The following is a 26,788-nucleotide window of genomic DNA, read 5'->3' on the forward strand; positions in this document are numbered from 1 at the left end:
TGGAGTGTTGAACGTTTCCCCCACCAATCCCATAGACTAGCAATGGAGTGTAGGTCAACAGTGGGGGGCTCCCTCTATTCAGGGCTTCATAGGAGTCAGTAATCACCTGTGTTATAAATAAGTCCTTTAAGAATCCACCGATCTGTTCACCATTTGTGTGGAGACCAGGAGTTCTACAGGTTTCGCGGAGTAGAGATCGTATCAGATGCATCTCATGAGATCACAGGTCCTCAGCCTGTGACTGGATCTTCCTGCTGTTGAGATGATCAAACAATGGGGACAACTCCTTAGAGAAGATCTGGATAACTGCAGTCTCTACTACTAGAAAAACAGCCCTAATGTTGGGGCACATGAGTTTTGTTTTTTAAAAAGATGTAACCTATACCTGGCCACACAGATCTATAGAGACAGGAGAACTGGAGGACTATATAGTGCAAATAATCTCAAATGCTTATTAAACAATACAAAATTCAAAAAACACAAAGGAAAAAATGGCCATGATTAAAATGACAGTAAAAGCAGCATGGAAGGGGAATGTCCAAACCCTGGGGATAGAAACAACAATGATATAAAAATATATGAACACCCATGAGAAAAAATGAATGTTAATGTTAAACAGTATGTACATTATATGCCTTCACAATATTCATGTAAATACCTCAATCTGGGGGAGACAGCATATGGCCCAGGCAGGATACACATCCTACAGTATCAACAATACACAATGGCAGGTGAACATAGGAGCCCGCGCTGTCTAAAGGGTGTATGCCCAGTCACATAGAAAAAAAAACTGCTGTTATAATCAGTGTCCTGAATCAGGGAATCCCCACATGAAAATCCCCGCAAGCCATCCAACGCACGTTTCGCCAGAGATAAACATCCGTGTGGTTAAGGCTTCATCAGAGAGGAGAGGCCACAGATCTGTAGTTTTGATGCTGGTAATTTGCTTTTATATAATATATTTTCTAAATAAAATATTTGTACTGTACATGTTTTTTAAAGCATATTCATACAGGTATGCTGTACATTGGGCCTGGGTGCGGCTGAAACACTGTGTCCGCTCTGCTGAGCAGCAAAGCTGGTAAATAACAGAAGATAGAAGCAATTTGTTATTGGCAGAGCAGTTATGTACGGAATGATTCACTATGTGGCAAAGTGCTGTTGTGATTTGCAGTGTTCATTGCTTTACATCCCAGTACATCAGCCGGTGGCACTGGTGCATGCACCGCCTCCCGCCGACACAACATGCAAATGTAGCCTAAGGGAAAAAGGCCATGAAAAACTGAAGTGCTTTTTATTTTTTCTTGTTGGGCGAATTCATCAAGTAGTTTGGCAGTTTACTGGCATTAGGCTACATGCGTACGCTGCTTCTTTTTCGTGTTCACAAACTGCAGCCAAAACTGCACCTTGTCAGAGAGAGCCTGGAAATGTCACAAAAAATGTAGGTGCTTTTTTTGGTGCGTTTTTGCTGCTTTTTTGGTGCGTTTTTGGCTGCAGTTTTGTCAACAATTGTTTCATGTATTTTTCAGTTCAAACAAGCCCATTAAGCTTGTTGAATTGAAAAAAAAAAAATTAGAAATAAATAAATAATTAAAAAAAAACTGGCGTGCGGTCCCCCCCCAATTTTAATGCCAGCCAGATAAAGCCATACGGCTGAAGGCTGGTATTCTCAGGATGGGGAGCTCCACGTTATGGGGAGCCCCCCAGCCTAACAATATCAGTCAGCAGCCGCCCAGAATGGCCACATCCATTAGATGCGGCTGTTCTGGGACAGTACCCGGCTCTTCCCGATTTGCCCTGGTGCATTGGCAAATCTGGGTAATAAGGAGTTATTGGCAGCCCATAGCTGCCAATAAGTCATAGATTAATCATGTCAGGCGTCTCCCCGAGATACCTCCCATGATTAATCTGTAAGTTACAGTAAATAAACACCCACCCGAAAAAATCCTTTATTAGAAATAAAAAACACTAACCAATTCCCTCGTTCTCCCATTTAATAAGCCCGACAAAGCCCTCCATGTCCGGCGTAATCCAGGATGGTCCAGCGTCGCTTCCAGCTCTGCTGCATGGAGGTGACCGGAGAAGCAGCAGACACCGCCGCTCCGGTCAGCTCCACGCAGCAACTGAAGAGAGCCGCGCGATCAGCTGAGCTGTCACTTAGGTTACCCGCGGCCACCGCTGAATCCAGTGGTGGCCGCGAGTAACCTCAGTGACAGCTCAGCTGATCACGCTACTGTGTGGAGCTGACAGGAGCGTGGAGGACGGGACTATCAGCGGCGGCGGTGGCAGAGAGAGGGGTCCATCATCTCCCCTGTGCGTGCACGCTGGGGACAGCGGGTACTTCGGGGAACACGTGGAGGACGGGACTATCAGCGGCGGCGGCAGCGAGAGGGGGATGGACATTGGCAGCTGAAAACATTGATTTTTCCCTCTCGCTGCCGCCGCCGCTGCTGATAGTCCCGTCCTCCACATCATCTCCCCTGGGGACAGCGGTACTTCGGGGAACACGTGGAGGACGGGACGGAGCCACTTGGCTGTTACCTCACTTCCTGACAAATCACCTGCGTTTTTGGTACCAAAAATGCAGGTATAAGGCAGGTAAAATGCACCACTTTTGATTAGCATGCATTTTTCCTGCGTTTTTGATGCCCTCATTGATTTCAATGGGTGACAAATGTTGACAAAAACGCAGGAAAGAATGAACATGCTGCATTTTTTTTGTCACACACCTTTGACAAAAAAAAGCTGACAAACTGCAAAGTGCGCATGACAAATCTGACTTCTCATAGACTTTGCTGGGAAGTCAGATGTCAGAAAGTTCTGCTGACAAAACTGCAGCCAAAAAAGCAGGAAAAAAAGCAGCGTGCGCATGTAGCCTTAGGCTATGTGCGCACTAGAAATGAGAAGTTTCTCAAGAAAATTTCTTGAGAAACTTCTGGGAGTGAAAGATTTCCGGACCTCCGGAAAAAATCCGCACCAAATCCGCATGCGGATTTGCCGCGGAATAGCCGCGATTTTCTCTAGTCCCTTCCACGACAGCATAGGAGGTTGTCTCTCCACGCCCTAATTGGGACAGTAAGTTCGAGGTTTAAAAGGACCCTCCCACCTCCCACAGCCAGTGTCTTTCCTGTCCCCATGGGGCATGGAGAGGTTTTTATTTTTCTCCTATGCTGTGGTGGCCGGCGAACTACAGTATAATATTTTTTTTTTTTCTTTTTTCTCTTCCCCTGTTACCTTAAGCCGGGCAGTATCGGTCGGGCCTTCACCGCTCCTCCCTTGCTGTTCCCTCACGCTGTTGGGGACCGCTGCTCCAGCCTTCCGGAGCCTCCTTAGGGGTGATGCAGGCTGTTGAGCTCCCCGGCCGGCGTCCTCCCTGAGCCGCCGGCCGCTTCCTGCATGCACGCTGCCGGAGCGATCCCGGGGGCGGGACTTCCGGTCTTGCGGACTTCCGGTCGAGCGCTTCCGGTTTGCGGAGGCAGCGTGGAGGACACGCCGATGGTGACACGGCCTGTCCAGGACCGGATGTGGGAGGCGGGGAACGTTTACAGTCACTGGGGGGGCAGGCCCTTTTTCATAAGGGCTGCCGCGAAGACGTCAGATCATGGTAAGCAACCGTGCTCTCTGTCATGTCTTCCGCTGCAGCTGCATCTGCAGAACCCAGTGTGCCCCCTGCTACTGTAAGTATGGAGGGGAATGGTCCCTCGGACATAGGTCTCAGTCAGATGATTTATGGCTCTCTGGTCTGTGTTTTCTAGGAGGACAAGGCCACCAAGAAAACTGACAGAAATGAAAAGTCAGAGAAGCCTGAGAAGTCAGAAAAGGCTGACAAGTCCGATAAACCTGATAGACCTGACAGAATGGAAAAAATTAAAAAATGTCCTATCTGTATAAAGAAGCTCCCTGCAATATGGGATAAAAAGCTTTGCCAGCAATGTACAGACCAGATTATTAGGGCCGAACAACCGTCCCTGATAGACGAGTTGCGGTCCATGATGAAACAGGAGATTAGGGCCTCACTGGCCTCCCTTCCTGCTCCTGGCCCTGCTCCTGGACCCTCTCCTCCAAAAAAGAGGAGACTCCAGTCGACCCCGTCTGATCAGGAGGACGCTGATTCCACCTCTGAGGGTCCTGATGAAGGATTTCCCTCTGGGGGGTCTGACCAGTCCTTTCTGTTTCCCTCAGAAGATTTGGGGGATCTTATTGGGGCAGTTCGGAGCACTATGGGATTAGAGGAAGTGCAGTCTCTTCCCTCAATCCAGGACGAAATGTTTGCTGGCCTGAAGTCAGTCAAACAGTTAGGATTCCCAGTTCATGCCAATATTTTGGATATTGTCTCTCAAGAATGGGAATTTCCTGAGAGGCGGGTACGGAGTGACCCTAGACGCCGGTTTCCTCTGGAACCTTCTGGATTACATTGGGAGGTCCCAAGAGTAGACGTTCAGGTGGCTAGGGTAGCTAAGCAAACGGCTCTTCCCTTTGAAGATACTTCCCAACTGAAGGATCAGATGGATAGGAAGGTAGAAGGCCTGATGAAGCGGTCCTGGGAAGCATCGTCTTCTTCTATTCAGGCTAACATTGCCTCCACCTGTGTATCCAGGTCCCTAATTAGGTGGTTAGATCAGTTGGAAGCTCATATTTCCCAGGGGACCCCTAGGGAGGAATTACTGGAATCCCTTCCCTTGCTTAGGAAGGCTACCGGTTTTTTGGCAGATACCTCGGTGGAATCTGTCCGCCTGTCGGCCAGGACCTCGGTTCTTTCTAACTCTGCCAGACGTGCCCTCTGGCTTAAGGCCTGGAGCGGAGACTCCACCTCCAAAATGAGGCTTTGCTCCCTTCCGTTTAAAGGGGATTTGGTGTTTGGGCCTGCCCTGGATGATATTCTGGACAAGGCGACCGATCGTAAGGCCTTGCCCGATCCTAGACCCAACAGGAAGCGGTCCTTTCGTCCCTCGATGCCTCAGGCCTCCCAGCCCAGAGGGAAAGGGAAGGCAGGCAGGTGGAGCTATCCCAAGGGTAGAGGGAGAAACATCCTCATCCCTCCCCATCAGCAACGTCCTCAGCAGGACAAACAGTGACTCGGCCCGGGTGGGGGGACGACTCTCGGCGTTTCTTCCCCAGTGGCGGTCCATAACCACTTGCCAATGGGTTCTGAAGATCGTCTCGGAAGGTCTCCTCATAGAATTCCTCTCCCCCCCCCCTCGTCCGGGTCTCCGAGTCACTGCTCTGGCGTCGCAGGTTTCACAGGCTCTGTTGTACACAAAGATTATAGAGCTAATACACTCGGGGGTCGTTTCCCCAGTCCCGAGTCAGGAAGAAGGGGTAGGACACTACTCCCGCCTCTTCCTTGTCAAGAAGCCGTCGGGCGACGTCAGAATAATTATCAATTTAAAACGTCTAAACCGTCAGGTCAGGTACCGGCGGTTCAAGATGGAGTCAGTAAAATCAGCTATTCCCCTGATAGGTCTACACCACCAGATGGCCTCTATAGATCTGAAAGACGCCTACTTCCATGTACCCGTCCATCCGGGGCACCGGCAATACCTCAGGTTTGCGGTGCTACACGGGGAGGAAGTGCTTCATTTCCAATTCAATGTACTTCCCTTCGGGATCTCCTCGGCTCCAAGGATCTTTTCAAAGATCATGGCAGAGGTGGTCGCCTTCATAAGATTGCAGGGTATCTGTCTGGTTCCATATTTGGACGACTTTCTTCTCATGGCTCCATCTGCTCCAACCCTTCGGAGCCATGTGGAAAGGTCTTTGGGAATCCTTCGGTCCCTGGGATGGATTCCCAATCTCAAAAAATCACAGTTAACCCCCTCCTCCACTCGGCAGTTTCTCGGAGTGCTGCTGGACTCCGACAGACAGGCATCTTTTCTCCCAGAGGGCCACAGGGTAGCTCTGTTAGCCAAAATATCAAAGCTTCGCAGGCAGGCTCACCCGACGCTTCGAGCGGCTATGTCAGCTCTGGGTTCCATGACGTCCTGCATTCCCTCAGGCAGGTGGGCTCAGGCCCATTCTCGGTGTCTCCAGGATCATATCCTGGCACATTGGGACAGACACCCGTCATCCCTAAACAGACGGTTTCGCCTCTCGGGGTCCGTCTCCTCATCCCTTCTCTGGTGGCTGCGTCCCGCCAACCTGCAGGTGGGGGTTGCCTGGACTCAGACACCCCTGGTTACACTGACCACGGATGCCAGCCTACGAGGATGGGGGGCAATGGTGGCAAACTCCCCATTTCAAGGGGTCTGGAGTCCCTACGTCAGCTCCCAATCCTCCAACTACCGGGAGCTCAGGGCAGTCAGGGAAGCCCTCTTTGCGGCTCAGGACCTCGTCCGGGACTCTCACGTCCTGGTGTATTCAGACAATGTCACAACAGTGGCACATCTCCGCCATCAGGGCAGTACACGCTCAGGCGCCCTGAAGTCAGTGTCCTCCCGAATCTTTCAATGGGCGGAACAATCTCTGCTCTCCCTTTCTGCGGTCCATCTGAAGGGCTCCCTAAATCTTCAGGCGGATTTCCTGAGTCGTCGGGATGTTCATCCGGGGGAATGTAGTCTGGATCAGGCGGTGTTCTGCTCTCTGGTGGCAAGGTGGGGTACTCCAGAGGTGGACCTCTTTGCTTCGGCAGGGAATCGCAAGGTCGCAACATATTTCTCCCTGAACCCACGGGACGAGGTGTTAGGGGTAGACGCTTTCTGCCACAAGTGGTCCTTTCGCCTCGCTTACGCGTTCCCCCCTCGTCCTCTTCTCGCAAGGGCCCTGAGGAAGATCAGAGACGAGGGGGTCCCAACTATACTGGTAGCCCCGCTGTGGCCCCGGAGGAGTTGGTACAGCCTGGTCATGACGCTAGGAATCGACGGCCCAGTCCTCTTAGGTTCGGACCCCAGCTTACTGTCACAGGGTCCGATTTTCCTTCCGACTCCCCAGAACCTCAACTTGGCTGCCTGGCTTCTGAGGCCCGGGCACTGAAGGCCCAAGGGCTTTCTGACAAAGTTGTGGCTACCCTACAGAAGAACCGTAAACCTGTGACTAATAGTATTTACAACAAAATCTGGAAGAGATTTTCCTCCTAGTGTGGTTCTCGGCCTCCTGACCCACTTCGGCCTAATATTGCGCAGATTCTGGACTTCCTCTAGAGTGGATTGGACTTAGGCCTTCGGCCTAGCACCCTGAAGGTTCAGGTGTCAGCCCTCAGTGCAGTCTTTGACACAGCTCTGGCAGATCATCGTTGGATCCGTCGGTTCTTTGTGTCCGCTAGTAGACTCTGTCCACGTCAGAGGGTCCTGACGCCTCGCTGGGATCTCAATGTGGTCCTTACCGGACTATCTCAGTCACCATTTGAACCTCTGTGCTCTTGTAACATTCGTTCTTTCTCACAAGACGGCTTTTCTTGTGGCTATTACGTCTGCTCGCAGAGTCGGAGAACTTCAGGCTTTGTCTATTAGGGAACCTTACCTGACCATCAGAGATGACAGCATTGTTTTTCAGCTGGACCCTTCCTTCCTTCCCAAGGTGGTTTCGGATTTTCACCGTTCTCAGTCCATCGTCCTGCCTTCCTTCTGTCAGAATCCTCGGACTCCGGGTGAGGAAGTGTTTCATTCTTTGGATGTCCGTCGGATAGTGTTGCACTACCTGGAGGTTACTGCTTCTTGGCGCCTTGATTGTAACCTGTTCATCCAGCCCTTTGGCCGCAATAAGGGCAAGAAGGTGGCTAAGAGTACCGTCGCCAACTGGATTGTGCGGGCGATTAGAGATGCCTACCTCGCTCAGCATCTCTCTCCACCTACTGGATTCACGGCGCACTCCACCAGGGCTACCTCTGTCTCCTGGGCTGAACGGGCAGGGGCCTCCCCTGAGCAGCTCTGCAAGGCGGCTACGTGGTCTTCGCTCCATACGTTCACGAAGCATTATCGGTTGGATCTGGATTCCTACAGGGATTTGGCCTTTGGCAGGAGGGTCCTGCAGGCTGTGGTCCCCCCCTAGGTATCCATTCTTTGGTATTCCTCCTATGCTGTCGTGGAAGGGACTAGAGAAATAAGAATTATTCTTACCGATAATTCGGTTTCTAGGACCTTCCACGACAGCAGGTAATTCCCTCCCCTTTGTATTCATATATTCCTGAATGTGTGATACTTCTCATATGCTATGGATTCTTTGTAAGACACTGGCTGTGGGAGGTGGGAGGGTCCTTTTAAACCTCTTGAACTTCCTGTCCCAATTAGGGCGTGGAGAGACAACCTCCTATGCTGTCGTGGAAGGTCCTAGAAACCGAATTATCGGTAAGAATAATTCTTATTTTTTACCATAGGATTTGCTGGGAAATGTCTGCACAAAGATTGCAGACATTTCTCAAGAAATTTCCGTGGCAAATCCGCGGGTAAATCCGCGGGAAAAACGCACTAGTGCGCACATAGCCTTAAGCTACATGCGCACGCTGGTTTTTTTGCTGCTTTTTTGCTGCTTTTTTGGCTGCAGTTTTGTCAGCAGAACTTTCTGACATTTGACTTCCCAGCAAAGTCTATGAGAAGTCAGATTTGTCATGCGCACTTTGCAGTTTGTCACCGTTTTTTTGTCAAAAGTTTCTGACAAAAAAAAATGCAGCATGTTCATTCTTTCCTGCGTTTTTGTCAACATTTGTCACCCATTGAAATCAATGAGGGCATCAAAAACGTAGGAAAAATGCATGCTAATCAAAAGTGGTGCATTTTACCTGCCTTTTACCTGCGTTTTTGGTACCAAAAACGCAGGTGATTTGTCAGGAAGTGAGGTTAGGCAAGCGGTCCCGTCCCGTCCTCCACGTGTTCCCCGAAGTACCGCTGTCCCCAGGGGAGATGATGTGGAGGACGGGGACTATCAGCAGCGGCGGCAGCGAGAGGGAAAAATCAATGTTTTTAGCTGCCAATGTCCATCCCCCTCTCGCTGCCGCCGCTGATAGTCCCGTCCTCCACATGTTCCCCGAAGTACCGCTGTCCCCGCACAGGGGAGATGATGGACCCCTCTCACTGCCACCGCTGAAAGTCCCGTCCTCCACGCTCCTGTCAGCTCCACGCAGTAGCGTGATCAGCTGAGCTGTCACTGAGGTTACTCGCGGCCACCGCTGGATTCAGCGGTGGCCGCGGGTAACCTCGGTGACAGCTCAGCTGATCGCGCGGCTGTCTTCAGTTGCTGTGTGGAGGTGACAGGAGCGGCGGTGTCTGCTGCTTCTCCGGTCACCTCCATGCAGCAGAGCTGGATGCGACGCTGGAGCATCCTGGATTACGCCGGACATGGAGGGCTTTGTCGGGGTTAATAAATTGGTAATGAGGGAATGTGTTTGTGTTTTTTATTTCTAATAAAGGATTTTTTCAGTTGTGTGTGTTTATTTACTGTAATTTACAGATTAATCATGGAAGGTATCTCGGGGAGACGCCTGACATGATTAATCTAGGACTTATTGGCAGCTATGGGCTGCCAATAACTCCTTATTACCCCGATTTGCCAACGCACCAGGGCAAATCGGGAAGAGCCGGGTACAGTCCCAGAACAGTCGCATCTAATGTATGCGGCCATTCTGGGCGGCTGCTGACTGATATTGTTAGGCTGGGGGGCTCCCCATAACGTGGAGCTCCCCATCCTGAGAATACCAGCCTTCAGCCGTATGGCTTTATCTGGCTGGCATTAAAATTGGGGGGGACCGCACGCCAGTTTTTTTTATTTATTTCTAATTTTTTTTTTTCAATTCAACAAGCTTTATGGGCTTGTTTGAACTGAAAAATACATGAAACAATTGTTGACAAAACTGCAGCCAAAAACGCACCAAAAAAGCAGCAAAAACGCACCAAAAAAAGCACCTACATTTTTTGTGACATTTCCAGGCTCTCTCTGACAAGGTGCAGTTTTGGCTGGTGTTTGTGAACACTAAAAAGAAGCAGCGTGCGCATGTAGCCTTAGGCTATGTGCACACGTTGCGTAAATACATGCAGTTACGCTGCGCTTTGTAGAGCAGCGTAACTGCATGCGTCCTGCGTCCCCTGCACAGTCTATGGAGATTGTGCAGGGGTCGTGCGCACGTGGTGTTTTAGAGCACAGCGCTTCGGCTGCTGCCCGAAGCGCTGCGTTCCAAGAAGTGACATGTCACTTCTTCCGTGCACTTTGCCGGGAGCTCCTGCTCTGTCTATGGCAGGAGCTGCAGGCAGAGCGCATGGAATCGGCTTTTTTTTTTTCTCTACGGAAATTTTCTGCAGCGATTTGAAGCGCACGTGTGCTCTTCAGAACGCTGCAGAAATTTCTGCAGGGCTAGTACGCAATGTGCACACATAGCCTTATTAAGCTGCTTTAAATGGAACCTGTGTCCATGAAAATATAGTCCAATCCTTAGACCCCATATTATAGAGCAGCGGGAGCAGAGAAGATTGATATTCGTTTTGTGTGAAAAGATTTCGCAACGTTTTCATCATTAAAACTTCTCTCGGGGCTCTTTAGGACCACACACTGGACCATCAGTGACTGACAGCTTTCTGTGTATAAGTGGTCATACAGTGGTAGCTGTCAGTCACTGATAGGACCGCCACAGGACTGAAAGCCCCAGAAAGAGCAGAGGTTTCAATGATGAAAACACAGGTTATGCTGAAACTTTTCTATCAAGACTACATATTAATGTACTCCACCCCCCAATCTATAACATTGTGCCTGCTGATTAGACTGCATTTTCATTGGGACAGGTTCCCCTTAAACAATACAATCTGTTTTTTCTTTATATAAAACAGATGAGCTTGCCTCCCATTGTGTGAATGCAGCCATACAGAATGTTCCAAGTCAGCTGAAGCGGCTGATTATTTTATATGGATGATGACCGGTCTACTCTCCCCAGGAAGATGTTTGGGAAAGGATTGCGCTTCATAAATTTCTACCCCCCCCCATGCTTTTGTTCCCAGGGAAGATAAGTCCTCTCCATAGACTTATGTTATCACCTTTCTCCCTTCCTCATTGTGAATGAAATTTTACAAAATTGTACGGAGGAGCATTGCAGCTATAAGACTCCTCACCAGTAGCAGCCAGATTGGTTTGATAAAAGTTCTCCCTTTAGACACCACTATAGCTTCTCATACTGCCAGATCAGTTACCCACACTTTGCACTGACGAGGGCCAATCACCCCGAAACAACGTGTCAGCAAATTGAGATTGTGATCTGGCATAAATCCTAGGTCATATGAAAAGGCTCGTTAAAGGGCCACTGACTTAGGATCTCTACTTCCAATAGGTGGCGCTAGAGTTCGTCTACTTTCTCCCTGAAGAGACAATTTAAATATTTCCCAGAGGAGCATTGCAGCTATAAGGCTCCTCACCACTGACAGCCAGATTGGTGTGTAAGTCTCCGCAAAGAGAAGTTCTCCGCTCAGACCCTGCAAAATTATAGTAACTTTTAATTCCAAGGAGCTGTACCTGGGTACATACCATTCATGGCACTATAAAGTGGATGAAGGCTGCAGATTTTAACCTAATGTCTGACCACGCTCCCTTCTCCTCATACTGTAGAAACTGATCTGTGTAGGCTAGCAAGACTAATGTAGCCTATACCAGGTGGGAATCTTTCTAGGTTGGAGCTGTGAGCCATGTCACCCACAGGCGGTTTGGTCTGACTTCACATACATTTGCCTGATTTTTCCAGATTTCAGACTGTATTATGATCCGCTGTACTTTGACCTGCTATTCCTCGCGAGCACGCATGTAACCATTCTGTTATTGAATGGCGTCATGATGGCTGTTAATATTTGATAGCAACTTCCTGCAGACTCGCATGCAGATATGTTTACTAGATGTAATGTGCATGGCCGTTCCGGAGACTACCTGCATTAAAGGGAACCTGTCAGGTCCAATATGCAGCCAGAACCACAAGCAGTCCCTGCCTAACCGTCCCTGTATACACTAGCTTAGATAGAGATCTTTAGAAAACGTATTTCTAAAGATCTTATATCGTATGGTAATGAGTGAGGGCAGTAGTCCCCTGGGTGTTAGCTCCTCTGGATAGTCAGCTCCATTAGCATGTTAGTACGCCCCTGTGAGTGTGCTATCATGCTAATGAATACGCAGTGTCCGATGATGATCTCACTCACCTCTCTGCTGCAATCGCGGCCCAACACTGGATTTCGGCTCAGTGTGCATGACCCTGGAGTTTGGGTCATGTGCACTATGAAGCCGGGTGTATGAGTCCTGGCTTCAAACTGAAGTAATGCGCATGACCCAAACTCCGGAGTCATGCGCTCTGAGCCGAAATCTAGTGTTGGGCGGCGATGGCAGCGGAGAGGTGAGTGAGATCATCCTGTGCCCACAGGGGTGTGCTAACATGCTAATGGAGCTGACTAGCCAAGGGAACGAACACCCAGGGGACTAGTGCCCTCGCTCATTAGCATACAGTAAAAGATCTTTAGAAGTACTAGTCCAGCACCCCATCCTGATCACGCAACACACTCTGAGCACATGGGGCCCCCTCACTCCTGAACATTATCCAGTGCCAGTCTGTTACAAATCTACATTCTGTTCTAAAGGAAACCCTGTCATGTAAATGGGCAGCGCAGGTCCATTTCAGCAGCAGATTGTTTTGGTTAGCACATACCAAATCACCATACTTATTAGTGCACATTAATTACTGTATTTATACCAGGTTTAGGGTGAAATCTACTTTCTTTAAAGGGTTTTTCCTGTGAATTTTTTTGTAATAAATAGATCTTGGAATAATAATTTCCACAATTGGATATGATTAAAAGCAATGTTCTTGTGCTGAGATAATCTTGTGTCCCTGCTATGTACTGTGTAGTGGCCATGTCTGACTGTACAGGGACATGGTCTGTTCATACCACATCTCCTTGGCTGGCGCGGAAGCAAGAGTATACAGATAGCATAGCATGAGATCACAGCTGATACTTTTTGTGAGGTAAAACATTTCCTTTCCGTTCTTTAAAAAATGTTTTACTTCAAAGAATGAGTAATTTGCGTTCCCATGCTGAGCTATCTTTTATACTCTTTTGCTTCTTCCCTGGCCTACGAGCTGTGGTGTGATCAGACAATCTTCCTGTGCGGTCAGACACGGCCATTACACAGTACATAGCAGGGGCACATATATAAGATTACGTCAGCACAGGGACATTTTAAACATATCCAATTGCGGATATTATTATCCCAAGATTATCTATTGATTTAAATGAATTTAGTTCATGGGAAAATCCCTTTAAATTTTGTAAATGACAACCCATTTAATTTAGCCAAATCTATGTTAAATGATGACGAAGGTGGCAGTGGTTTACCTCAGATATGTAATGCATAGAGTAGTCAGAATGTCAGGATGAGGTAGAAATTTGCTGGGCAACTGTAGACCAAGCAAAAAATGGCATGTATTGCTATGGGTGGCTGTTGGGTGAGCTCTGCCATTCTCAGGTGCTCAGTTCTCGTAACGAGCAGTTGTGTGCTCAGATGGGCTTGATTCGAGTACCTGCGTATAATGGAAATCAATGGGGAAGATCTTCCAGAAAATGCTCGAGTTCACAATTGACTTCCATTCAAGTTAAACCCGTCTCTGCGTCCCACCTGCTTGATTCGAGCGCCTGAACATGATAGGGCTCGCTCATCACTAATGGTTGTATGTCCATGGCAAGTACAAGTGAAGCACAAGAGCCTTATATTCATCAGTTTTTGCCTGAATTCTGGAGCATAACTGTTCTGAAAAGTAGCAACATTAGTTCAACGTAAGAAATATTTTGCCATTCTTATGCCTCTGTCCGCTCCGGCAGCGTTTTGGAAAGTGGAGCCTCATGGACATGACGTGGCCAGGTTTGGCTGACCACTTCAACATGATTTACACCAAGTCAGTGGTATAAATTGACACAAATGTACTGCAGTCCCAGACGAGAGGCTGGACCATAGATTCTGTCCTCGTCACCGTTACTTTATGAGACACTTCCCAATGACCCTCGTGAGGTCCTGATACGGAGCAGTAGTGTCACCACATGGGATCTTGGTACAATGACAACCATCTTCTTTCACTATAACATATATAACTAATCCTATCAATCACTGATTTTTGGCGGGTTAGAGATCCCCACAATAAAGGCGCTACCGATCCAGTCAGCAGAGCAGGTGGGACACGTACTCCACCCACTGTGGGACTCGGAGACTCGAGTGCTTTACTTGTGGATTTCATGCTTCATGTGACCGTTTCTGCCTCTTGCTCTGCTCCAGTCACTGAACATCAGTTTGCCCCGTTTTGTAGATGTCAATGCCGTTATTTGTGACCCATTGCTATATAAAGGGAAGGCCGGTGCTAATGACCAGTGACTGAAAGTGCGAGAAATGGTCAAAAATGTGTGATGATCGAATGCTTTTATGCAGTTGTCTCCTCACACAGGATAGAAAGTGTTCCTGTTCTAAAAGCTGAGCCTTGTACCCGAGGGTGACATCCATGCACAATATGCCATAATTACCGATAGTTGTGGCAGAAGTGCCATGTCACCTACTTAAACGAGCAGTGGAGGACATGGGGATGATCACACTAACTAAAGTGAAAGCTTGCTTGTTCCAGATAATGGGCGGTGATGGTAAAGTCAAACCAGATGGGGGACATTCCTTCTCCTATTCATTTGTACAATGTATTCAGACTCTGCTGTACGCTGTCACTTATGTCATCTAGATGACTAGATGGTAAAACCCAAGGGCTGATGCATTCTTCACCATAACACAGTAACAGTCAGCCCTAGTTTCCACATATTGAATTGCTGCTGGTAATAGAACAAGTTATCCATTAGTGCCGCTCTGTGGTGACACGCCCCATTGCGCCTGCCACCCAGATTCCAGCTCTGTGATATAAATAGACAAGCTATGAATTTAAAATCTAACACTTTTCAGTTTTTTTCTTTTTTTGTTTTTTTTTTACCGCACCTCGCGTTGATAACATCTGGCGTAATCTCATCCCTTTTTTAATATTTTCTTAAAGGCGTTGTCCACTACTAGGACAGCCCCTTTTCGTACCACACGTTTGCCCTCATTAAAATAACAATCTGTATACTCCTCCTCCTGTGCCGGTGCGGTTCCTGCGGTTCTATTGCTTTCTCCCCCGGGGTTCACACGAGCGCCGTGCCTATACAGCACTGGCTTCACTATCCCACCTTTTGGTTGCTCTCTAGAGCTGATCAGATAGTCAAAAAACCAGGACCGGCGGATCACTGCTAAATTAAAAAAAACAAAACCGCTCCGGGATCCGGTGCCCATATAAATCAATGGGGACCAGAATCCAGATTTTAAAAATGTTGGTGGAAGGGATGGGGGGTAGGAGCGCGCACGCAGTATACTCACCCACGCTGTGTCATGGCAGCAAGCTCCTTCTGGGTCACGCTTTTCCCTTCCGGAGCCGACAATTCAATATTCACTGTTTTGCCAGCCCCACCGGTGCGTGTAACTGGTTGCAGCTAGATGCACCCCCACCCTGAGTGGCAGCGTGTCACCTGACTACAACCAATCACAGGCGACAAGATGGCTGGTGGGCGGGGAAAGCAGTGCAAGTGTCTGCAGGTCAGTATGGTGAGCGTGCATGTAGACAAACACATGCACGCTCCTGTCAGTGTGCGGCTGTGCTGGTGATGTGTTGTCAGACTTGTACAAGTCTAAGTCTGGCATGACATCACCCGGCATGGCCTGCTGCTCTCTGAACATGAGCGTGCATGTACTTTGAAACACATGCACGCTCCTGTCAGAAGTGTGCATGGCTGTGAGTCCCTCGCAAGTGTGACTCCGGTCTAAGAGAAACAGCATGCGGGTTTGTTTTTTTATTTTTATTCAAATAAGTAATTAAAAAAAAAAAACCCGACGTTTGGTCCCCCCTAATTTTCATCCTCAGCCAAGATAAAGCCAGCTGGGGGCTGGTATTCTCAGCCCAGAGCCGCTCAGTATTGCCGCATCTATTAATGTGACAATCCCGGTGCGTTACCGGCTCTTCCCGAATAGCCCTGATGCGGTGTCAATCCGGGTAATGAGGGGTTAATAACAGCGCACAGCTGCTACTAAGCCCTAGGTTGTGATGGCACAGGCGTCTGAGATGCCTGCATCACTAATCTATAAGTGACAGTAAATAAACACACAAAGAAAAATCCTTTATTTGGAAAAAAAATACAAAAACCTACCCTCCTTCACCACCTTATTAACCCCCAACACCCTGCAGGTCCGGCTTAATCCACACGAGGTCACATGATGACGCATCCAGCTCTGCTACATATCACAGCTAGAGCTAGCAGGCATAGAGAACGACTGCCAGCTGTGAGTGTAGCCTATTGTAGAGAAAAGACCTCGCATCACCCTTTACTTAGGTGCCAGGAGAAAAAAGACGTTAATAGAAAAGAATAACTCCGGCACACTGTTTCCAGTGCGTATTTAGAAGTAAGTATACGAGTGTAGCCTATGACTGACTTGACTGACTTGCCCACCAGCACTATTCCACTGTTCCTCTGGCAGTCGCGCACACTGTTCTGTGACGCACCTTATATCATCAGAGCCTTTTTCTGCTCCGTACACCTGCTGATCGGCCATGTCCTGGTTTGTTCTGTACTTTGTGGCACCTGTGCTTAGTATGGCAGCTCAGTCCAGATTTCTTGAATGGCGCAAAGCCTCAGTACCAAGCATAGGCACTACAAAAAGTACCGTACATATCCACTTTTCTTGCATTGATAAATGCCCAATATCTGCAGTGAAGATGCTATGTGGGAACACAATCTTGGGGTATGTGGAGTATTTGCAACAGATTTTTCTGCTGCAAAAATCCAGACTGTTAGCAGGAAAAACACTTAAAAGTATGGGCGTTTTTACTTTTTTTCCCATTCATCTGAAAAAATTGACATGGAAAAAAAATGCTGGAAAAAATAAGCAACGTGTGCATAAGATTGTAGGATTCCCATTCACTTTGGTGCTCTAAAACACTGCAGTTTTTGCATGAAAAAGTGAGAACTTTAATTGCAGCAGATTGGTTGTGGTCCAGTTATGAGACTCCACCACTGATTGCTCAGATTCCCCCTGTGAAGTGACAGGAGAGCACGCATAGAGCGGAGAACGAATTCAAGGGAAAGCATAGGCTTTGTGGTCTGTGCTGTATCTGGCTTCTGTACTCCACTCTGTGCACGCTCCCATCTCCTGAACTGTGCTCTATAGGGGTTTTTGTACACAGTGGGTATTCATGGGGCATTGTCCAAGCTAAATCCAAAAGTCTGCAGTCACTGTGTCTCTATAACTGCAGACTTGTGAATACTCACCTCACGCACTGTGAGGATTCTACGGTGTCTGAGCCGGGAATGCCGGTCATGATCGACTCCCAGCCAGAATATGACTAGAGGTCATGGTCTCGCTCAACGCAAGGCTGTGCCCATATAGACTGATTCTGGCTACGAGTCCGCAAAAAATCCCGGCTCTGACCCCGGTAAATCCTCAGTGTAAAGTATGCACAATGTGAGGATTCACAAGTCTACAGTCACATAGTTTTTTGCAGACTTGTTTGTTTGGACCAGACAACCCCTTTATACCCCAAAATCCACCAATCTGTGCAATTGAGGGTGAAAAAAATTGTACCAATGGCTTAAGGGGTACTTTGCACACTACGACATCGCAAGCCGGTGGTAGCGATGCCGAGCGTGATAGTCCCCGCCCCCGTCGCGATATCTTGTGATAGCTGCCGTAGCGAACATTATCGCTATGGCAGCTTCACACGCACTTACCTGCACTGCGACGTCGCTCTGGCCGGCGAACCGCCTCCTTCCTAAGGGGGCGGGTCGTGCGGCGTCACACGGCAGGCGGCCAATAGAAGCGGAGGGGGCGAAGATGAGTGGGATGTAAACATCCCGCCCACCCTCTTCCTTCCTCATTGCAGCCAGGACGCAGGTTGGAGATGTTCCTCGCTCCTGCGGCTTCATACACAGCGATGTGTGCTGCTGCAGGAACGAGGAACAACATCGTAACATCGGTCCTTCCGAAATTATGGAAATGACCGATGCTACACCGATCATACGATTTCGACGCTTTTGCGCTTGTTAATCGTAGTAAAAAGGATTCACATACTCCGATGTCGACAGCGACGCCGGATGTGCGTCACTTTCGATTTGACCCCACTGACATCGCACCTGCGATGTCGTAGTGTGCAAATATACCCCTAAGGCCCTGTCGCACAGAGATAAATCTGCGGCAGATCTGTGGTTGCAGTGAAATTGTGATCAATCAGTGGCAGGTTTGTGGCTGTGTACAAATGGAACAATATGTCCATGATTTCACTGTAACCACAGATCTGCCAAAGATTTATCTGTGTGTGACGGGGCCTTTACTCTTAGCTCTTGTTATAGAACTCAAACCTCACCATTGTGTCTCAGTATGGGTCAGACAGGTCCGTAACGTTGGTGCTTCTGCCTGTAGGGTCTTGTCCATCCACCACATACCGCAGTCTTATTACTTGTTTTATTACCTTCTTTGACTTGAACGTGCATTCTACAGCTAAGTGCCACATTACCGCAGGCATATGTATAGCTTTTCATGCTGAGAGCAGAATACTCCATTATTAGCTGTATGATGTACCTACAACACCCATGTAGCAGATGGCATCGCTCAACATCTGGAGCTTTCTAAGAGGCACCCGTGCCTGAACGAGAACATCTGGATGCCCTTAACCAATGGCTTGTAGAGTGAGGGCCACTTAATAACTTATTATACAACTTAAGATTTCAGTAAGTCTTTATGGGAAGACTTCTACAGCGAGTGGTCACTGATCACTCATCTGAGGAGGGGACTAAAGTTGTGAGGGTGAGCAGGTCATCGGCAGGGTGGAGGTTGCATGTCGGGAGGTATCTGGAAAGGCAAGATGAGTTGAGCAGCAGAACATAGGGCAGATTGGTTGGATGCCAGTATGTGGATCTGTAGGTTACACTGGGGCATTGGTGTTTGAGATGTCTCATGCATCTGAAAGACCATTGATAATGTTTGACGTTTTGGGGCATAATTCTTTTTTTTTTTTATATATTTTTTACTTGTTGATCGACTAAACTGATTTTACCATCGGTCTTTAGGGAGTTTTCTTACTGCATGGAAGAGTGAATTTTATAGTTAAGGTTGTGTTATTGCTGGAAAAAATAAATTAAGGTGAAATGTTTTATTTTTAGCCCAGATTTGGCCATTCAGTGTGATAGCGGTCAGCTACCGTAATTGCTTCTTTGGGCTCTAGCAATCTCTATAGACTCCCCCATAGACATGAACATTCGGTGCTGCGGCCACACATCTCAGACAGTGGCTAATCTCACAAAGAAAAAAGGGTTCTCATCAATATCAAAGTAGTGGAGTGACCCTATATTGTTTGTGGGGGGCCATAGGACTTAACCATACAATCCTGCTACCACTATAGTTAATACGCTGAAATGCATGTGTATCAGATGACCCTCTTATGAGAGCTGCAGCTGTCATCAGCTATTAAAGTGTCACACTGTGTCCAGCTCTAAACTCGCCGCGTGTCATGGCAACTTCTGATCCTGTTCATACTACAGAGTCTGACACGTCACACTATGGTTTCCCTGGGGCTTCTGAGTTGCACAGTCGGACTGTCGTTGACCACTTGTGTACTCATTAGTGATCAGTCTAGCAGGAGTTAAAGGGAACCTGTCAGGTCCAATATGCACCCAGAACCACAAGCAGTTCTGGGTGTATATTGCTAATCCCTGCCCAACCTTCCCTGTATACACTAGCATAGATAAAGGGATCTTCAGGAAAGTGTTTCTAAAGATCTTTTATCGTATGCTAATGAGCGCGTGGACTAGTTCCATGGGCGTGACTTCCCTTGCTAGTTGGCCCCATTAGCATGTTGGCATGCCCTTGTGGGCTCCTGTGGGTGTGCTACCATGCTAATGAATGCACAGCATTAAGAGGATGATCTCTTAAGAGGATGAATGGTAGCGGAGAGGTGAGTGAGATCATCCTCTGACGCTGCACATTCATTAGCATGTTAGCATGTCCACAGGGGCGTACTAACATGCTAATGGGGCCGACTAGCAAGGGAAGCAGTGCCCTTGGGACTAGTCTCTGCGCTCATTAACATACGATAGAGATCTTTAGAAAAAGTATTTCTAACGATGTCTTTATCTATGCTAGTGTATAAAGGGACGGTTAGGCAGGAATTGGCAATATGCACCCAGAACTGCTCGTGGTTTTGGGTACATATTGGACCTGACAGGTTCCCTTTAATTTCTGCCAGCCTGTGGATTGCTGCTAGGGTTACAGGAAACCTATCACAGCCAACTCTGACCTTTAAAAGATGGTAAAGCCTGTTCCCCTATGACGATTATAGCATCATTTAAGTTACCGGTCCTTGTACTGTGATGGTCTTGTTCTGGTGATCTCCTGTGTGTTTGGTGTTTATGGAAATACCGTATTCTCGTCTGTTTATTTCCTCCCGGATTCTTGATTTCCTCCTGATGATGTATTGTCTTACCTTGTGTGTGCGCATGCAGTTTGAGTTTAGTTTTTTCCTTGTCTATTTGTGTGGGATAAACCACTCCTCTCCTGGTCCTCTGCAGGTGGGGGCGAAGAGGTATAGACCAGGGTTGTTCAGGAGTTAGGGTTAGTAAGGAAGCTCAAACATAATCACCATTAGATGTATCTTTGGGAACAGGGAGAGCTTAGGGCAACTTTAGCCCTAGAGCCCGTATAGGTGCCCCTGTTCTAAGTTACCTTGATGGTCGTCTTGTGTAGTTTTGGCAGCCATTCAGATGAATGTCCACGTGCTATAGGGGTCTTCCCACTTCTAATGAAGCTGGGGAGTCTCATGCTCTAATAAAACCACAACTTTAAGAGCCATTCCACCAAGGACAATATCTGCAAGAATTTTGTATGTTCTCTGCGTGTTTGTGGGTTTTCCCTGGGTACTCAGGTTATGGGCTCTTCTCCACTTGCATTTAAAAAATCACAGCGATACTCAGCTCAAAATGTGAGTAGTGTCCTGCGTGTGGTCTGCATATGATCTGCGTACGGTGTTTTTTTTTTTTTTTTTCCTCACATAGCACTCAGATGTCATACGGATGCTATGTGAGTGTTTATGCAAGCAGCGGTGGACTGGCTGCCGGAGGAATCTCCAGTAATACCAGTCCTGGCCGCGGTCACCTGAGCTCCAGAGATCAGCCCGGTCTGTCCGCAGCTGTCATGAACTGAAGAGCAATCGACGGGGAATCAATCACTCGGCGCTCGCTGTTCAGGCTGCACTCTGGAGCTCAGATGACAGCTCCGGAGTGCAGTGCAGGTAACTGCACCCAGGCCTGGTATTACTGGAGATTCCTCCGGTAGCCGGTCCTACGCGGTATGCAAGTGTTAAGGATCCGTGTGACATGTGTATGCCATCTGTATGACATGCGCATGCCACCCGTATTGTTTTTTTTTTTCTCGCTCCCATAGGACTGCATGGGGGTGCGAGAGCGGAGACTCGGTGAAATCGCAGCATGCTGCGATTTTCACCGAGAGCATTAGTCGTGCCGTTAAAAATTTAGCAAGAGGACACTGCCTCATTGAGTAACACTGGTGCGAGTGCGATCCGATATTTTTTCTTTATCAATCGCCCCCGCACATGGAAATCACAAGTGGAGAAGAGCCCTTCCTCCCACACTACAAAGACATACTGATAAGACAATTAGATTGTGAGCACCTATGGGCACAGTGATGATGATCTCTGTAAACCATGTGACTTATGATGGCGCTATATAAGCAAATCATAATAAATAATCCCGGTGAGTATATCTCCTGGTTATCGTCCATTCTGTTTGAAGTATAATTTGTCATGAATGTGTCGATATAGCCGTGTACTTGACCTAGTTCTTGACCTAGTAAAGGTAGAGCACATAACGATCCGCCCCACCTCTGCAGATTCCTTCTGGACTATAAATGACCACCCTGTTCCTGTGACTTACAGGGTGAGGCATAGAGGCTTATTATTCTCTCTTCTCGCCGTAAAAGCCAAGTGTTCATATAACAATTTTTCCTTTTCTATTCGTATGCAGCAAGCTGTTGATGCAGAACGTGTCTGTGTGGGATTGAACAAGCGTCGTCCTGTGACTTGCTGAATGCTCCTTCATGAATGTTTCTATTCAACACTATGACTCGCTCGTCGGTGTTTGATGTTGTATTTCTTTCCACAAGTTCCCGCACAGCTTATTCTGCTGACGTTTGTGGGGTTATATATAGCATTAGAGCTGGTTCATTTTGCTGAGTAAAAGCACTCTAAATGTACTAACTATATAGAAGGAGGCTATGGGGTTATGTTTTTCCAGCACTTGTGAATCCTGTGTTTGTTTTTTTTTTTTTTTCTTTTTCTTTCTTCAAAATCTACATATGGATACCTATATTATAAAAGGGCTGGCTCTGAGGACCTACAACTGTTCTTAAAGGAAACCTGACAGCTGACTGGTAGCACGAACCCGAGCTGGCTTAGGCTACTTTCATACTTGCATCGTCTGACAGCCGTCTCAATCCGCCGCTTTGGGAAACAGCGCAATCCATTAACGGATTTGCACTGTTTCCCATAGACTTGTATTGACGACGGATGGCCTTGTGTTGCGTGCGCCGGGTGGAAAGAACGCAGCATGTAGCGTTTTTCCATGCTTCCCAGAGCGTAAAAAAACCGCAATATGCAGGATTCCGTCGACGTCCGTCATTTTTACAATGGAAGCCTATGGTGGCGGAATCCGTCGTTTTTACACATCTGAGCATGCTCAGTTGAGTAAATTGCTGAAAAAAGGGCTACAACGGATTGCGTTGTTTTGCAGGATTCATCGCATCAGTTGTGCCACTATATGCAATGCATCAGTCACACAACGCAATACGACGGATGCCGCACAACGTAAGTGTGAAAGTAGCCTTAGTGTGTGTGTGTGTGTGTGTGTGTGCGCGTGCGCAGCATGAGCTTGCATACTTACCTGTCTCCGGTGCTGTTACTTTCGGGTCCTCAGTGAATATTCATGAGGTTAATGAGCGGGCCCAGAAGTAACAGCAGAGACTGCATTGTTGTAGACAGGTCACATAAAAGTAAATTAATTTTTACACTTACCTGTGTGTTCTCTGATACGTGTCAAATGGATCACATCAGTGAGCAGGCCGTGTGACTGACATCTGTGCTGCTGGCAGAAAACGGCATATCGCTGTGCGGCACACGTGGTCCGTGTGAAAACACGGATGTGTGACCAAGCGCATTTATTTTAATGGGTCTATGTGAGTCTGTGTCTTCGGTATATTTGAAAACTGATGTCACACGTATCGTAGGCACAGATTTCTATTAGACCCTCAGCATCCACATAACCTATTCAAACTGAAACATAGTCCCCATTGATGCCAGTTTAACCTAAAGGGGTATTCCATCCCCAAGATTTTATCCCAATATGTAGTAAATGAAAAATGTTTACAAATCCCTCCAATTAGGAATGTAGTATAGTTCTTCTGATATACTGGTCTCTTACCTCAGGGAATTGTAGCTAAGGTATCCATTGTTACGTCGACTCATATGACTGACTGCTTGTGGTCATAACCATGGGTACCTAAGTTGCAATGCCCTGCACATGAGGTAGGAAAATACTACATTTTTAATTGGAGGTATGTGCTAATATATAATTATCTAAGTTGCATCAAAATTGTGGCAAATCTATCATAGTAATCGATGTAACCTTCTCCATTGTGATATATTTATTTGACTGCTGAGTTTTTTGTTTTTTTTTTTAAATAAAGGAACATGCATATTTATTGATAAATTATATCAATTTCTTTTTTTCCTCTTAAAGGTAAATTAACAACACACGCCGACTCTCCGAGCACACCGAATGACACGCCTAGCCTCAGTGCATCTGTTAACATTACAAGTTTGACGACTGTACTTAAAAAAGACAGTAAAACTGAAGGCAATAACGCCACCACCACCGGTGCTGCTACTGCTGCTTCTAATGCTACCACAACTGTTGCCACCAAAACAACTCAAGGTCAAAAGGTTTCCCCAACACTCGCACAATTGGCAAATACCACCACAACGCAGGCCATGGACAAGAGCTCTGTGACTTCTGCCCTTATCACCAAGCTTCTAAAAGCGAAGACAACTACTGAGGCTGAGACAACTGAAAACACCTCAATAGAAGAGAGCCTCATACTTGATGGCAAAGACACGATAATTACCACCCTGCCCTCTGCTAATGAATCAGAGGATGAAGATGACTATATAGATACTGAGTATGACGGAACAATCAAGGATAGTGACAGCTTGGCAAAGGAGGATGTACTGATGCCAGGCAAAAGTGATCAAGATCCCGCTGACCCCGATTATGAGGAAAATTCAAATGACTATGAAATCAAACCCAACGATGATTCAGACGTCGATGAGGATAGTCACTTCTTCTTGCACTTGGTTATAATAGCAGCATTAATCGCAGTAGTGTACATCGCCTATCATAACAAACGAAGGGTATGTATTTTTCTTATACTAGTCATAGGTTAAAAAAAGACCTAGGTCCATCTAGTTCAACCTTCCTCCACCAATTCTACATTTCATCATTGAGTCTAAATATCACAGATCTTTTTAATTTGTTAGTTTGTTTTATAGCTGATAGAATGCATTGGCAAAAAAAAATAATGCTATGGCTGTAATTGAAAAGAAATCACAAATAGAGATGAGCGAATCCGAGGTTTGATGTTCGTACCAAACAGCCTTTACAAAAAACTGAGTTCGGAGTGCTGGGGCTTTACGTGTGAACTTCACTTGTGTGAGCATCGGTGTGCTCAGGTACGCCCGGTGTGAGCCACTTGTAGTGTCTCAATAGCTTACACTAGGGGGAACAGCGTGATCAAAAAAAAGTGAAAACCCTGCCCAACTGCCCCTGGAAGTGATCTCTTTATGGCTGGCTGTGTGAGCAGAGACCTGAACCGCCCATTTAGTGACTTTCATTGGGGTTCAGGTCAAGTTTGGATCCCAAACTGATCTCTATCTAAAGTCTACCTGCTCCCGCCGAACCGAAATTCCACAGGTTCGCTCATCTCTAGCCACAAAGGTTGTCCACAGATCGTACACCTACATTTAGTCTGGCTGAGTTTTAACCATTAAAGGGTTACTCTTATGTTGTCCACTCCCCTCCTTTCTTGCTTGGTGGAGCACTCCTGAATGATTGAGATTTCTGACCAGCTCGAACTGTGAACCACCATGCAACAAATGTTGCCTGTACAGCTCTAGGGCCCTGAAGCTATCTAGATCCATTTATCCACCAGGTGCTTGCAAGGTCTTTAGCAAACTGCTTGTAAGCTCTGCACTTCTTGCCTAGGAGACCGGTCACAGTTGATGGACTTCAGCGGTGGCTGGCAACCTAGGCCAATGAACACTAAAGTTAAAATTTTAAAATCCTCTTTTCTTGGAATAGAGAAGATTTTTAATAGGTAAATTAAAGATGCCTGCTATTACTAGCACTTTGCAACTTTAACCATTTGTGATGAGGTCACCCCAAGTGCTGACCGACTATATACAAATCAATCAGCTCTTATAATTGGTATGTGTAAGAAAGCACAAAAATGATCCAATCATACGGGATAATAGTGGACTAGCTCAATACAGTTAAGATAAGTTATAAGAAAAGGTTCTCCAGACGTCTTACCTGGGGATCAAGTATTGGGTGCACATGTCTCTAATGGTGACACCACTTTTGTCTTATTCAGTGATGGGGAAGCTATTAATACATTTTTTATTTTTCTCTCCTGCAGATATATCTTCTGATTCAGAGACGGAGATGGCGCGAGGGTCTTTGCTCAAAGAATACAGGTTACCGCCGACTTGATCAGAATGTGAATGAAGCAATGCCTTCCCTAAGTAATGCTAAAAATTATGTATTTTGAAGGACTTGAAGCAGTCTGGTGCCTTTTTGGGCCTATTTTTAGGCCTCTTTGCCATAAACCTTTTACTTGATTTCATAGTTGAGATTAAAGATTTTTTTTTTTTTTTAATTGTGATTATAACTTATGCGTTTAATGAAGTGAAACTAGAGAAATTCTGGTATTAGGGTGACAATCGTTTTTATTTTTTTATTAATACAAATGTGCTATAAAAATAAACCTTTTTTCTATAAACCTTTGGTTTACATGACTTTTGTTAACCGTTGGGAAAATTTGCACAAAGCAGAGTACGGAGTTGACTTTGCTTTGTAGGTCTCACAAAAGCATTTAGCTTTCTAAGGATGTGAACACCCTTGACCTGAGGGACCTGCCTATTAGAAACTGGCTCCAGTCAGGAGACCCAGCAGTCAGGTAGGAGATTGTGATATGAGTACTACCTATTTCATGGATGTGTGCTATTGGCCTAGTGGGACAGTCACTCTTTATTTGAAGCTTTTGAATCCTGCACATCAATATAAAAATGGTAGAGTATTTGAGCCATGGAACTTTTTTGGCTGGACAGATAAGGTACATACTCCAATGGGTTCTTTTATAGTTGTCCCTACTACTCTAAATTCTTAAACTAGTCTGCCAGTGCGATCTTGTGCCCCAACGTTTAGTCATCGCCTTTATATTAACTATTTTATTACCAAAACTATATTCACTTTTTGCAAACACAAAACCTAAGTAATGAAGAGTACTAATACTAATATATTTTCTCAAAGTCAACACCTAACACATTGTGAAACCGTCATTCAGGACTGTTCAATCAGTGCCACATTCGTGCAAATTTGGTAAATGCAAGGAAAAAATATGCAGTAACGTTCCTGTTCCTTTCCCTTCAGGTCTGTGCAGGAAGATAAATGATGCT

At 46.8% G+C, this 26,788-nt stretch overlaps 1 protein-coding gene across 1 annotated transcript in view; it reads left to right on the top strand.

Annotated features, from left to right (window-relative positions):
- C4H5orf15 (chromosome 4 C5orf15 homolog) overlaps positions 1-26,112 on the top strand; it is a 27,554-nt gene extending 1,442 nt beyond the window's left edge. The window contains exons 2-3 of the mRNA XM_075344489.1: positions 23,796-24,466; positions 25,750-26,112. Coding sequence (XP_075200604.1) covers positions 23,796-24,466; positions 25,750-25,881 — 803 coding nt within the window. The 3' untranslated portion in view covers positions 25,882-26,112. The remainder of the gene's footprint in view (positions 1-23,795; positions 24,467-25,749) is intronic.
- Positions 26,113-26,788: the final 676 nt, after the last annotated feature.

Source organism: Anomaloglossus baeobatrachus, chromosome 4, assembly GCF_048569485.1.
Source record: "Anomaloglossus baeobatrachus isolate aAnoBae1 chromosome 4, aAnoBae1.hap1, whole genome shotgun sequence".
NCBI lineage: Eukaryota > Metazoa > Chordata > Amphibia > Anura > Aromobatidae > Anomaloglossus > Anomaloglossus baeobatrachus.